The sequence below is a fragment of the Danio aesculapii genome, chromosome 7, assembly GCF_903798145.1.
Source record: "Danio aesculapii chromosome 7, fDanAes4.1, whole genome shotgun sequence".
NCBI classification, from domain to species: domain Eukaryota; kingdom Metazoa; phylum Chordata; class Actinopteri; order Cypriniformes; family Danionidae; genus Danio; species Danio aesculapii.
Window position 1 is genome coordinate 40088423 of NC_079441.1, and position 15311 is coordinate 40103733.

Consider the following 15311-nt stretch of genomic DNA (forward strand, 5'->3'; position numbering starts at 1 on the left):
TCAACCAAATGGACAGTCTTTGTCAATTTGGGTCAATTTAATACGTCCTTGCTGAATTAAAGTGTCATTCATTGGGAAAAGAAACCTTAATGACCCTTTTGAACAGCAATGTATAGTATATGATGTAATGAATTGAGCTCAATTGTACAGCTACTTTACTGCAAATCCTGTGTAAAAACATTTTCCTTTTTTCTCCAATTGTTACATCTTCATCTTCATGTTTTTGTTTTTTGTGTTTCAGTCAAACATTCATTTCCCTTCAAATGCAAACACCAAGGATAATGCATCAGTGAGTGTCTAAAAGTTTAGAAAACTAGAGTAAAAACATAATTGATAATATTGATGTTAGTGGTGTAACAGATCACAAATCTGAATCTTTGAGTCATGGATTGGACCATTTTTCGATTCAGCAAAAAATGGAGACAAAAGTCATTTGCTTTCCATTTTACCAAAACCTTTACATTTATAAAAACATTACTGCAAAAACCATTGTTTTAACAAACAAAACTTAGAACCTGTAATCTTAATAAAAATAAAAATCAAGAAAGAACCATCTGAAAAAAAGCAAAATATCCAAGATGAAAAATCTTCTTTGCTAATGTTGCTGATAATGCTATTGCTAAATATAGAAATCTAACATCTTATACAACAGATCATATTTATTTTCAAATAATGATTCAACAATTCACACATAACACTTCATGTTTGATTACAGGTGCGTCATTTTTCAAAACCTATTCACTGACATCATTTTTTGTTGGTTGTCACCACCCATTGGTTAAACAATGTAATTGCTACAACATTCACCAGCATCAAGTTCCATTAAACTGTGATTTTAATCTTTACTATAAACATTAGGGTTTATATCTGAACTATAAACTGTTCTCCCAGTTCTTCTGTGTTATTTAACTGTTTGTAACTAAATGAGAAAGTGTAAAAACTGAATCAACCGTGATCAGTTACACCACTAATAAATGTAATTTCGGTAAAATAGGCTATTGCTAAATTGTTATTGTTGATGAATTTCTCTCTCCTTCTAGACTAAACCTGGTGCCATCCAGCCTCTCTCTCGGGTCCGACCCGCTGTGTCTCCAGCCAGTCAGGATGGCCACAGCAGTCCAAACCCTTTCCAGCATGGCCTGTCTCCCATCAACTCTGTAAGATCCCTCACCACCGTCTGAACCCTATGAGGCTCCCCTTTCATCCTCCGTTACCAGGCAACAGAATGCTGTTGTTTTGTTTTCTCCGAATATATAGATGTATATATTATCCAAGGTGGTGTGATGAGCGCCATGCCAGTTAAAGCCTTACAAATCGCACCATGAGCCAGATCAAAGAAACGGGTTGTTCAGAAAAACCAAAACATATCAACTTTTCAATCACTGCAAGTAACATTGTGCCTGTTTTCTATCAAGACACCTCTTTTGGATTTTTTCCCCCTTTCCCTAATCACATAAACCACATTGTTTGCACAGCAAGGTTTACACTTACATTATCTCAGGATACCAGTGTAAACCCAGATATCGTCCAGAGTCGTTCGCCCCAGTCACCATACCCACAGACCACCTCATACACTCACTCTCTCTCCTCTCCCTCCATCTTTCCATTGACACGAGACGACTGGGCTGCATGCGCTCGAGCCCTGCATTTTCCTCCTGTGTTCTGCCTTTGCTGCTCTGTCTCTCATTGGCTGTTCCATCCTTTTTGTCCTCTGTCTGTTTCTCCACCCCTCCGTCCTCAATCCCTCCCCGACCCCTCGTACAGCCTCGTGCCCCATCCCCTGACACACATGAGGAATACCCTATCAATATCAAGCAGGTTTATAAGGCCTTCGCTGCTGTGCCACACTCCCTGGCAGTACTGGAACCCCCTCAGGTAGGACAAAGGCTCCTCCAGGATGTGAGCATGTCGTGGTTTCCCCCCGTCATCCATATTTCCTGTTTGGGAAGTCCTGTTGAACGTTTGTTCCTTTGGGAGCTTGTTTGCTGTCGTTGTGCATGAGTCACCTGTATGGTGGTGTCGAATCCAGGAGCTCATCTCCCATGGACACTGATGTGCATCATTTGTCTGTCACTTGATGTTTGATGTTGTTACTCCTTTGCAGTGTGTAAAGTTTGTCCAACTCAGGTCTTGTGAATGTAATTTTTGTGTGTGTATAAAATGCATCTTTACTAAATCATCTTTTTTTTCTTATTTATAGGATCTTTATTCTCCACGGAACAATGTCAGTGCAAAACAGCCATCACCTGAGGTATGTCTTATATTCACATCCTTTGGGATCTAAAATTTTAAAGTGTTAATTTAAACATAGAATACACTACATGACTTGTGCACTACCAGGTTTTTCCCCTTATTTTCTATCTGGATGCATCATTGCTAGATTTTGGCCTGTCGGAGTTGACTGATCATAACAAAGTTTGCAGTTCAAGGTTTAGACCAGGTGTTCTCAAAGTCTCAATTTAAAGGTCCAAAGTGGATTTTTGATCAGTGTCAGAGGTCTAGAAATGTCAGTTATAGCAAAACTTCTTTTTAATAAACATGTGCGTACATAAACAAAGTCCCTTTAAGACGAGTCATTTCACTTTAAAACGCCTCTCGGGCAGTATGCTCGGGCATTCTGTTTTAATAAGGAAACATTGTATTCTTCAAAACTGCTTGCCAAGCTTATGATTGAATTTCGTATTTTTAATGACCAATAAAGTTAAACAACAACTGTCTCATTAGTTTCATTTCTAAACGTTCGAATCTCACAAAATCTGCAGAAACTCACGTCTGGTCTGAGCCCCTCTCCCAGAGTATCATCGGCCTATAGCGATCGATGATTGGCTGCTGTACTCAAAGGCAGGCTTTATTCACCATATTGACTGTTACACTTTTCCCCATTCAAAACGATATGAGTGACACGTATATTCTATAGTCTTTGACGTAAATCAACCAATTAAAAGCCTTTTGCATTTAAAAATACATAAAAACAATTGCAAAAGTGGCTAAACAACAAGTGACAAAATACAGAGCAGTCTTAAGTGTGTACTCACACTAGGCTATCTGAACCGTGCCTGGGCATGTTTGACCCCCATTTGCTGGCTCAGTTGACTAGTGTGAGGGCTCCGTACCGTGTTTGGGCACAGTTTGGTTGACCGGCACTGGCCCGGTTGGAAGAGGTGCGCCAGAATGTGGTTCAGTTGGACTCTGGTGCTGTATGCTTGTAATTTGAGTGCAAAGCGGGCCTGAGCATGACACCTGAAGACGCGATATCACCTTAAAGGACTGTTTCATATGGATTTATTAATCATTCTTACTTTTTATTGAACGCATACTGTCATAGTTTATCAAAGACGCAAACCCCTCGCTGCATGTTAGCTGATGCGTGCAGCACAAGGGCTTTTTTTTTTATATTTTATATATATATATATATATATATATATATATATTTGTTTGTTTTTTTTTTTTGTTTTTTTACCCCTACCCCTTCCGCTTGGCTCTTGAAATAGTGTAAAGGTGAAAAACTTCAAAATTTACCCCTAAGAAATGGGACAGCACTACAACACCAGCACATGTCATCATATATCATTGCGATCTCTTGCTTCATATGAGATTAACGATTGCGGCTGCTGTAGTTATTCCAGTTGCGTTATTTTTTGGTGTTTATCTTCAAGAAATCACCAAGGGCAACAATCCTGTTAAAAAATCCTGTTAACATAATGGTCTTATGTGGCAATAAGCTCGTAACTGTACTGTGCATTTACGCTGTGGCCATGTTGATCTATGTAAACACACCAAGAACAACATTAATGTTATAGCAGACACTCTGAAAAGAGAATTCCCAGCCACTAGAATTTCTGACAGGGTGTTCGAGTGTCAGATGTGAAAGTGTGTTGTGGGACTGTACAAGAGTTATTATGGAGTATAGACATCGAAATTTATCGCTTTTTTTTTTTTTTAAATTTAAGCATGACGGTAAAACACAAACGCCATTATGAATGTATTAAAGCAAATGCTTGTTTGTTGTAAAAAATGCATTCATCAGCCTATAATAGAGGTTTTAATAAAGGAATGTTTCTCTGTGAAGTTTTAACATCATTTTGAGTGTTTAGGGCAGATGCTCAAATGTTCTCTGAAGTAAAAAAAAAAAAATAAAAAAAGTTTTTCAGACTCCGCAAGTCATGTAGTGTATTCCAAACATTCACCCACAAGATCTTGTTTTCTGTGTGACCCCTAACTCTTATTCAGTGTATACTGACTCACCACAACAAATAAGTAGAAGTCAGTATTCCTAGTGTGCTGATATATTGTACCTGATGGCAGTTTCAGCCTGAGCTGAATAATGAAGTGTTTATGGATGAGTGTGATGGTGAGGGCAGTGGTCCTCGTCCCTCCCTCTTATCTGACCGCACCGAGTACAGAAGCCTGGCAGCTGTGCCACGCCTGTCTCGCCCCTCAGTGGAGCCAAAGGTACCTTCATCTCCAGCAGAAGCACTCTGACACTGTGGATGGCCTTCAGCTTGAGTGGTGGTGGTGCGGGTGTACGGGTCGCTTCTAAATTTAAATCGTATCGTTTTGCAGCATGTTTTTCAGTCAAGTATGGAAACATGATTAATTGATGTTCTGTTTGAATCAAGGCAGTTATTGTTGGTGAGAAAGAGGCTTCAGGAGAGCAGTAATTAAAATCTTTTTTGGTTTTTCTCTCGCAATGACAGCGCATTAAGCAATTACTGCATCATCATGGTGGTGGATGGAAAATTTGCTCCTTTTGTGCAATTTCTCACTCCTTGTCTGAATTTCAGATCTTTATGGCAGCTGCTCTTGCATGTCGGATGCATGTCAAATCTGGTTGCTTGCTAGACGGTGTTTACTAGACTGTCTTTCACTTTTCTCTCTGCCAGACTCCTTCACCTCTGGGCAGGCACAGTCCAGAACAGCGCTCCTTCAGAGACAGACAGAAGTATTTCGAGATCGATGTGAAGCAACAGACGCCAGACAAACCCAAACCTCGCATCTCACTGGTGGGAGAAGATGACCTGAAGAAAATGAAGGAGGAAGAAGGTTTGTGTTTGCTTAGTTGTCAGTCTTGCCTTTGTCAAATTTGAGTCATGCTAAATCATCTGAATGCTGTTCCTCAGCAAAGCGAATTGAACAGAGGGCACGAGAGTACATGTTGGATGAAGATGAGGAGGAGGAAGAAGAGGATCTGGCCAAACAAGTGGCACATATGAAGGCTCATGGAAAGGTTGTTCTTGATGGTGTGGAGTACAAGGTGGAGAGCTTGGGTTCCCCGACTTCACGGCAGTGTGCCACACCACCAAACTATAATGCCACACCACCCAGCTACTGCGGAAGCTCAGGGTGAGCTACTCTCAGAGCTGCTGATTTATTGTTTGTTTGTTTTGTTATAGAACACACTCTGAACATCTAGATCAGTGGTTCCCAAAGTAGTGGTCGGGAGTTGTGGAACAATGACAGGGGGTCGCTTGATGATTTCCAAAAATCAAATAAATGTTATTAAACTATTAGAGTTACTATATATTATCCATAACCCACAGAAGATGAAAATAGTATTTAATAGTTGCATAAAAAACACCATGCAAATGAAGAGCCATCAACCTTTCAGTTGTTTTCACAGTTAATTTCTGACACCTTTATGGCAATCAAATACATTAAAAAAATAGAGGCCACAACTGAATATTGAGGATGATCTCTGAGTGGCAGTCTCTAAAATTAAACCAAGAATAGACTTGTGCTGAAAACATTGTGTCCACCATTCTCATTAGGTGAGGTTAATATTAAATTAATAAATGACTATAAAATGATATGGTTGTTAGACTGTTGCACTTTTTTTGTGTTGTCAATATGCTCATGTTTATATAGGCCTGTTGTTGTGGGCGCAACGTTTGTATATTTATAATCACCTCATATCTATAATCACAAATTTGGGGGTCGTGAGTCACTGGCATTGTTATTTAGAGGGTCGCAGGCTGAAATTTATAAGAACTACAATTCAAAACTAACTATTATCATTTTAAAATGTCCATTATTCTTCTAATGACAGCTGAATTTTAAGTGGCCACTGCTTGATTTGTAGTTCTACCTGTTATTATAATATGTGTACTTTTGAGGAAACGCTGATAAGGTTCTTATGCATTGTTAGATAATACGTTCAAAAGAACAGTTGAGCAATTTACTGTAAAAATATATAAAATAAATAGTGTAACTACAATACACTATTATTTATATTTATATATGTGTGTGTATAATTATATATTATAAAATAATGAAGTAAATGTTAAACCATTTTTTCAGTCCTTCCTCTATTGATGGTAAAGGAGACTCCCAGCGGAATTCAGTGGAAGACAGTTTCAGACTGGAGCAGAGACCCAATTCTATGACGGGGTGAGGAATGCTAATACTGAACAGCTGAGTTTTGTGATCTACCTGTACATTTGAAATATGCTTGACGCAGTGTTTACCACAACAGATTGATCCCAGTTTATCCTGGTGAATCTGCGGCTCCCATCCGGACGGCCAAAGCCGAGCGCAGGCATCAAGATCGGTTACGCATGCAGAGCCCAGAGCTCACGGTCGCTGTGGACAAAGAGCTGTCACCTGCTGAAAAACGAGCCCTGGAGGCAGAGAAGAGAGCCATGTGGAGAGCAGCCAGGTATGATAACAGTGTGAAAACTGACGAATGGGGAACAGTTCTCTTTCCAGTCTCCTCCTCTCCTCTGGAATCTCTGCTTCTGATGCCTTAATCTCATCTTTTACTCCAGTCTCCAAGTAAACGCTTACTCTACCCTTAATGACCAGGGCTGTCAAAGACATTATCTCAATAGTAACTGTACATTACTGGTGAAAGGTTTGGAGGAATGTTTTAAGAAGCCTATCCTGCAGTTTAAAAATCTTGTAAAAGTGTAAAAGAATATTAGGCTGCATTTACACTGCAGATCTTGATGGTCAGTTCCGATTTTGTGACTGTATTTTTTTGTTGCCCTGCTTACATCATCTTTTAAAAGTGACTCGTATCCGATCGTCTGCATTTACACAGCACATGGCAAATGTGCAATGACCAGAAAAAAAAGAGCGGGCGTTGACTAACAGCTGATAATTAAAGAGTGCTCTTTTCTCTATTCCCGTATGTAATCTGTTTGCAGCTTTTGACAAGCTGTTTTACTATAGTTTACTACAGAAAGGTTCTCATTTGGCCGTCTTATTTTGATATATAGGCTTTTTTAAACCAGTAGGCATCTTAATGTCATGTCCATTGGGTGATTTATGCATGTGATGTATGCTATAATTTTATATTAGTTTATATTGGTTACGTGGCGGACATTGCGCTCTCTCGCTCTTGTTAACATGCTTAAATACCTGTGATTTATGACAATATAAACGCTGTTTAAGTCCTCATGAGATTTAAGGTTTGGGACTCTGCTGAAGTCTATTCTGAAATGAAAGTGTCAGACTTGACGTCATTCGCTATGGTTTTTAATGACGCGCGACTGGCATTGACAGGTGAAAATCCGATCTACCTGCTTACACTGCAGACACGAGAACAAAGATCCGATTCATATCAGATAAATTTCCACACATAAACAAGGCCTGAATCTGATTTGAGTAAATCGGAATCCATGTGATTTGTTCCTGCTTGCATGTACATGTGCCATATCCGATCTGTGCCACGTGGGAGAAAAAAATCGGAATTGGGTCACTTGAACAGTGCAGTGTAAATGCGGCCTTATTGAATGTATGTAAGAATGTCATCTAAAGCATCATTCTGCATCATTGCTCTTGTCATCAGTGTCACAGGATCCTTCAGAAATCATTCCTCTTTTGTATATCATTTGGTTGTGTCATGAACCAAATATTAAAGTAGTTTTAATTGGAAACTGTGATGATGAAAAAGCAGTGCTGAAAATCTGCTTTAAATCAAAGCAATGAACACAAATGTATTCTGCACTCGATAAGAAAATGGCCATTTTAAATTGGAAACATTTCATAACTTTACAATAGCCATTTTCCTGTGTTTGTGATCAAATTAATGCAAACCTGGTGAGCAGAGCAGATTGGCTTCTTTTAAAAATGTTGAACTTAGCACCGCTCATGTAGTATATATGTGTTATTGGAACAAACACACAAGCAGGCATACTCAACTCAGAAATGTGTCTTTGATGTCTCTGAATGTTGGCCTTCCTTTCTTAATCTCTACTGTCTGTTTCTGTTTACTGTCTGTTTCTGTTTACTGTTTCTGTTTCCTTTCATCTGTGCTCCTTCCTCTTTCCTTGTCTGTGTGTGTTATCGTCCTCTATCCTCTCTGCTTTCTTACTTGCTGCTCTGAAGGCCTTATGGCCTAGAGGAGGACGTAAGGCAGTATGAGCAAGATCTGGCTAAGCGGCTCTACCAGTCTCGTGTGAGGGCATCACTGGGCAGCGCTGCAGCCCCTGCCTCTTCCTCCTGCTCCTCCTCCTCTTCCTGTCAGCCCAGGTCTGCCTTTCACAGCCAGAAAGCATCATGGGGGCTTTAGCTCTGATGCTTCACACCGCTTGGGGTGCTTGTGGACGTTTTATAGTGCATAGTGTGCAAAGGATGAACTATATTGTAGCGGCTTTTTCTGAACCGTGAATGAGCCCTACAAAACCCCACCGCTGCTTCTGCACGTGTGCCATTTTGTTTTTAATTTTGGTAGCGCCACTTCCTTTTTCTGTCTGCTCGCTCACTTCTGCCTCCCATCTGTGTCTCAGCAAAATGGACCCATATTGATCTAACAACAAGCGTGTTTTTGCCATACTTGCAGTTGTTTTTATTAGAGGTGCACTGACACTCAGTTTTACTGCTTTGAGTCACTGGAGTATGTACCAATCATCTCCCATACTTCTCCTCATAATAACTTCAGATAAAATAACACCACAGTGATGATCAGTTGTTTGAAAGTTACTTAAGTTAAAGGAGCCTGGGATTTTGGACTGCTTATGTTTGTGTGCAGTTTGAGTCATCGTGTGTGTGAATGGACTTTATATGAGGAAACCTGAACCTGTTTTAATGGTGTAAAGGCATAGTTTACCCAAAATTAAGTCATAGGACTGTGTCTATTTTTCCACCAAATCCTGCTGTATGCTTTTTGAAAATGTGCTATGCCACATTCTGGCATTTTTTGCATCTATTTTTTTTGGTGGGTAAACACTGCCAATGTAATGCAGACAAGCATGAGCTGGTGCCAGTTGCAGAAACATCCACCATGTTAAGACTCTCAAGGGGGTCACACACCGGATGCGCTGCACCACACAGCACCATGCATTATGGAATTCTAAACAGAATTTCTATCAGGGTACGCACACCGGCGCTGCAAGTCGGCGGCACCCAGCTACGACTCAGGAAACTCTGCCATATTTCTGCCGCGTCACAGAGCGTCATCTGAATAGTTTTATATTAAATAACATTCAAATGCAGACTAAGTGATGGTTGAAAATGTGCCCCACCGTCGAGAAGAAACAGTACTCCTCGCGTCATCATAAAAGCCTGTCGATGCCTCTGCAGATATTGAATCAGAGTGGGGCCAATCATTCAGTGTGTGACCCTCTTCAGTGTGTCCAAAATCACATACTTCCCTTCTATGTTGTATGTAAGACAAGTAGCTTGTCAGAATTCATAGTATTCAGAAAAACAGTAGGCATTAATTACCCGGGTGACCTACTACTTTTTTGGTTGCTCTACAGTCCCTAGTAAATATAGTATTCTCTATTGATTTGTGATGCACCAAAATGAAAATTCTGTGTCTAAACCAAAATTGTGAATGCTATTGGCTGAAAACCTAAAATGTCTGTAATTATTTATAATCGCATAATATAAAGTCATTTTTGCTTTTAAAGTGTTTTCAATTTAACTCCACTTAAATATTCACTCGTTATTTCTTTATTTAAATCAGTATAGAGTCAAGAGGCGTCATTTTACCAGCACTGTCATGACAGCACAGTAGTGCTATTGCAAGCAGCAGGATCAAGTACAATACACACAACAGTCTGCTGGGATATTATTTGAGGGGACATTGCTCTTTTGCTGAGCATGTATGGTACATGCATTGATATGTACACTTGCATATGAGCTGAATATCCACACAGATTGATTTCCAGAACAAGAAGAACTCTGTGCTTTACCAGTAAAAGAGTTCAGTAGTGTAGTTTGCATCAAATCTCTTGTGTTGCTTGATTCTGTATCTGGTGCCTTGAACTTTTTTCAGAGTAACCTAGTGATCTGCTCTCATTTAAATATTTTCATTTTGAAGTAATTTTTTTTTTTTAAATTTATTTTACATTTTTGCAAGACAAAACCACAAACGTTTCTACCTCAGGATGTCATTTATTGGTTTTGTGTCCCAAAAATGTCAAATAAAAAACTTCAAGTGAGTGTGTATCAGTAGGTCACCAGTAAAAGACCATCCCTCGGTGCATCTCTAGCTTGTGTGATTCCTTCTCACAACTTCTGCACATTTCTAACAGTCGAGTCATTGAATTAACTTGTTCTGTATTGACTAATCTGTGTGCACTGCATCTCTGCGCATCTTTCATCTGTCGTCCCGTCTCTATGCAGTTTTTCTTTCACTCTGAGTGTCAATAAATCCCACTGTCTTTCCAGGATGAAGTCTTTAGAGCAGGACGCTTTAAAGGCTCAGATGGTCATTGCCAAGTCTAAAGAGGGGAAGAAGCGAGGAACACTGGATCAGCTGTCGGAGTCCCCGTCCCCTGCACCCACACCCTCTCCAACTCCAATGGAAGGTGACCACCTCATTTACCTCTGCCCCGTTTCTATCAAAAAGGGTTTGAAGTGATCCAAACACTGGTATTTCCACATGCTATTAACATATTGTGTTAAAATGGAGTTGTACAACATATAGAACCTGTATTTAGCACTGTCTGCTGAAAACATCGTGTAGATGCCATATAATGTAAATCTGCATACCTTGACATGGCGGAATAATAAAAGTTCAGTACATTGTAATGACATACCTTGAGCCTCAAACGCCATTGTTTCTTTGTTCTAATGTAAAATCCTGGTGAAAAACAGGCCAGTTATGCAGACTGTTACATTGCACGTGATCATTAATATGCACACCCCGACCGGTATATGATTTGCCACAGTGAGTTCGTTTACATGGATACCAGTAATTCAATTTGAATGCGATTAAAAATCTACCATGTAAACCGTGGTTTTTGATTCATTTAATTTGATTAAGGTCATAATCGAACTAAAGAGAAATGGAATTAAGGCATGTGGTGTATGCCGATTTTAGTCATATTATTGGAGTGCAGTACAGACATGTGAACGCCTTAATCAAACTATTACCGTCATATAGGAATTTTCACCGCGTTTTGCAACAGGATAGTCCACACACACACACACACACACAGCTGTTTGATACTATTCTTTGCACCTACCGAGTCAGTGAAGACCACAGACACCCGCATCGTGAAATGCTGTTTTTTTTTTTTCTTCCATTCAGCATGCAGTATGAACTTCCATTAAAACAACACTCTTCCAGCAGTTCATACTTGCATCCAATATCTCGTTTGTCACGGGAGGCATGCATGAAATGTTTCTGAATAAAAGTGAAAGTGCCAAAGTCTTTCATACGTCACCAATAGGTCACGACTTAACAAACAGATAGAGATTACAGAGATTACAGCAATGATCATTAAGTTTAGATTAAATGTACTATTCATGGGACTGCTTTTGATAACAGGAGAGCCAGAGAAACTAAAGCCCACCATGCCACATCAGATCTTAACACAATAATGTTTCATGTTTTCCATATGTTGCTAAGCCACATGGAAAAACGTCGAATAGCAACTTCAGTTTGCGCACAGTGTTAACAATTATCACGTTTGGTGTGAGATGAGCTTTCTATTCGCAGCGCTTCAGAAAGCAAAGTGCAGAATATATGGAGCAAATACAACATTTTCTGGAGATTTTTTTTTCAATACCAGGTTTAAACAGAGCCTTTATCTTGACCACAAGAAAATAATGTAGTGTTTTATACTGTACTGTGTTTTACTGGTTCATTTTTACCAGCTTAATGTTACATTTACCTGTTGTTGTTTCCAAACAGATATCAGTCCACGGACGGTGACATCACCTGGCAGACTGGTATGAGGCCACTCTTATTTCTTGATATTTGTCAAACGGCACATTTTAAATCATCAGCAATGATGTAGAAAATACAACTTGTTTTTGTTTTACACTGTTGACAGTCATTTCTGTACTCTGACAGCCATATCCATAGCAAGCAGAGCATCATCCATGATCTCCTTTCTTTTTTCTTTGTTGTACTCTCTCCTTCCTCCCTTGCATTTTCACCCATCTCTGCTTTTCACCGTCTGTCCTCCCCTCCATCTCTTTTGCAATATTGATTCCTCTTTCCATCTTTCCACTGCTTATGCCTGTTTGCTGTCCTTTTAGTCCCTGTCAGAAAAGAAGTTTGACTACCGACAATTCGCTGCCATTCCTTCTTCCAAACCCGTTTACGACATTCAGGTATTGCCTGCATGCTGAGCGTCAAGGAGTCAGTCTGCCCGAGTCCCTCCTGGCTTTCCCTGCTCCCCTGCTCCTCCTCTCCCTGACAGCTAGTTAAGAACTGTTAACTAACAGTGTCCTCGACTCTTCAGCGGGAGCAGCATGCTCATTCACGTTCCTGCACGTAGCCGTCAGCAATTTGGGTTTAGTTTTCAGCTTTGAGGGATTTTTCCACAGCTCTTGTTGATCTACTCAGTCTCAATTCCCTGTGCTTCTCCTCTGGGTTTGTGGATGTAGTGTTGAAGTGGGGCTTTGTTTTCATAACCTGTAGGCTGCAAAGTATTAATGCACTAAAAGTCCTGTCCTTCCCTCCGCACTCACTCTTTTAGACAGCAGCCATTGTAATAACACGGTCTGATTCCTGCGGCACGTCTGAAAGCCATTGTTTTGATGCCACACGGAGTAAAATGTGGTGTTTTTTGGGAGAGACTGTTCTTTTGGGGATGCAGGGGGTCATGGGACAAAGGAGCATTGTGTTTCTTGGCCTTGGTGTTTTGTGGTTGTGTTTCCGGATCTGTGAATGAAGGGTAATTGGGCATGTGGGTGAAGTCATTTGTCTGATTGTTGATGTGCAATACTCTCCTGTGGAGCCAGACCAAAAGACCACCAAATCTGTGGGACTCAATCCGTCAAACCGCCTTCTGATTTGAATCCAGAATGAAATTGAAATGAAAATTTAATTGAGATGAACTGAAATATAATTGTGATAGCTCAATTCTTTTGTGTGAAGATTAAGGTAAATCATTAATGGTGGTGTTAACACATTGCTGATTTAAATCTACTCAATATGAATCCTTTCGCTCATAAAAATACTTCTGTTGAATCTATATAATCTGTCATTTCTAATGTCATTACTTGTAATTGAGTGTAATTAGTGTAGCCCAGTTTAACATGTCTGTTATTGATCTGTTAAGCTGAAATGCTGTTTTTTTATTTGTTTTTTCAGTGTTGTGTTTGGCGTTGGTATTTACTAACAGTTAAGACTTGTATTGACTAGCCCTTGCAGAAACGGTCCAAATGATGTGTGTGATGATCAAGCGACTGAAGTCAGTCCACTTATAACTCATGTTGGCCGTCAAAAAAGCCTTACTATAATGACAGACAACCGCAATATCTACAGTTTACACTTCACAATAGGTTTCAGCTAAAGTTACAGCAAATGTAAAAATTGCAGCGGTTAAGATAATTTAATGAACCTGACCATTATTTAATGACAATTAATATTGATCTAATGACTATTTAACATGGAGATAACATACCTTTATGTTAATTAACCCCTTAACTGTAATCCCTTTTGTACCTAAACATGAAATGCCGCTCCATGAACCATATGATATAATCTGAGGGATTACGTTAGCAATATCTTATAAAAATACTGCTTCAAATTCTTACAGTATGAGATACATTTTGCGGTTGAAAAGTTCCCATTGTTGTTTTACAATTTACAGCTAAATATTTTTCAAGAACATTGAAGTTCCCAGTTAATCCCAGACACATTAGTTTTAATGGATTCAGTTGGTCATAATTTACTCAACACTGGTGACTGTTAATCAGCTATTTGGTGGCCTTTTGAGACTGCCATGATTTGACTGTGTTGTGAACATTTAATGTTGTTTGTATGTAATTTTCTGTGTGAAGAAGCACCTTCACCCTGACTGGCATCATTTATACGGCTCTCTGCAGTATTAAGAGGGATTTGTCAGTCTTATTGAATGAAATTAAAATCCAATTATTGAGCACCATTTTTGGTGGGGGTGAAGGTTTGTAAAGCATGCTTGTGTTTTGAGTGTTGGATAGGACTGTTGTGTAAGCTTTGAGGAAATGCAGAGCTTTTACATTACATTATACACTTTTCAATGATTCTAATCTGTTGTGAAAGAGACGAAGAGATGGAGAAGTTCTCATGAGAAGTTAAACTAAAGTCATCTCTAACAGAGGACCAGGAGGATAACCAACAGTTTGTGCACCTGAGCCTGGAATATGAAGCTTATTTTAACATAGACTTCCCTTAATAATCTGCACACAGCAGTGGTGTGAGTCTGAACTATATACAAAGTGAAGGCCAAACGGCGTCTCCTAGAACAGCTCTATGGCATTTTGACATCTCCATTCGTCTGACTGAATGAGAAAATGACTTCCTCAATAAAGAGCTGTTCATGTGGGACGCCTGACGGTTTCACTCTTTTCTTTGTGTTGTGGAGGAAAGCAATAGCTCTGTCTCCTCTCTGTCTTGCAGTCTCCAGGTGCAGGTGATGATGTGAACTTCATGGATGAGTCCTCCAGTAATGCAGGTAAGACCCTCGGTGTGATAATGTGTGTGTGTCGGTGCTGTAGTCTACAGGGTTTGTGTTTGTTCAGCTGTACTCGGCTCACAGTTATTATCCCCTTGACACAGGCGACTTCCTTGGATAGGTGCTCCTCTAATATTGGTAGGAGATCTGTGTTTGTGTGTGTGTGTGTGTGCATATGCATTGGTTTTTGATAAGAAGCCTGCTCTACTGCACTTGTTTATGGGTCAAAGCAAATCAAGGTTACTTATTTATAGATTCTGCCTGTTTTTCAGCCCCATCACCAATACTTATTACTCAATATTCCAAAATGAAATAAATAAATAAAAACGTGCTCATGGTTTAATCAATAGCTCTATATTCTGGAGTACGGACCTTCTGATCATGTTTTTCTCCCTCAGTATTTTTGACTCGTTTTCCTTCCAGTACAAATGTCTTTTTGTAAATGTGATTCTGACATTGACACATTTT

At 39.7% G+C, this 15311-nt stretch overlaps 1 protein-coding gene across 21 annotated transcripts in view; it reads left to right on the forward strand.

The window, feature by feature from the left end:
• The window catches only part of scrib (scribble planar cell polarity protein), a 141919-nt gene that overhangs the window by 120261 nt on the left and 6347 nt on the right, over positions 1–15311 (forward strand). For 10 of the 21 annotated variants that reach the window (XM_056461920.1, XM_056461922.1, XM_056461923.1 and 7 more), the window contains 14 exons: positions 242–289; positions 1041–1157; positions 1765–1875; positions 2201–2251; positions 4306–4452; positions 4884–5043; positions 5121–5343; positions 6298–6387; positions 6473–6655; positions 8329–8472; positions 10618–10757; positions 12089–12126; positions 12439–12513; positions 14789–14843. In XM_056461920.1, the coding sequence (XP_056317895.1) occupies positions 242–289; positions 1041–1157; positions 1765–1875; positions 2201–2251; positions 4306–4452; positions 4884–5043; positions 5121–5343; positions 6298–6387; positions 6473–6655; positions 8329–8472; positions 10618–10757; positions 12089–12126; positions 12439–12513; positions 14789–14843 (1582 nt within the window). Of the gene's footprint in view, positions 1–241; positions 290–1040; positions 1158–1764; positions 1876–2200; positions 2252–4305; positions 4453–4883; positions 5044–5120; positions 5344–6297; positions 6388–6472; positions 6656–8328; positions 8473–10617; positions 10758–12088; positions 12127–12438; positions 12514–14788; positions 14844–14947; positions 14982–15311 lie in introns of all 21 variants that reach the window. The other 11 variants (XM_056461929.1, XM_056461941.1, XM_056461935.1 and 8 more) reach the window with 9 other exon arrangements.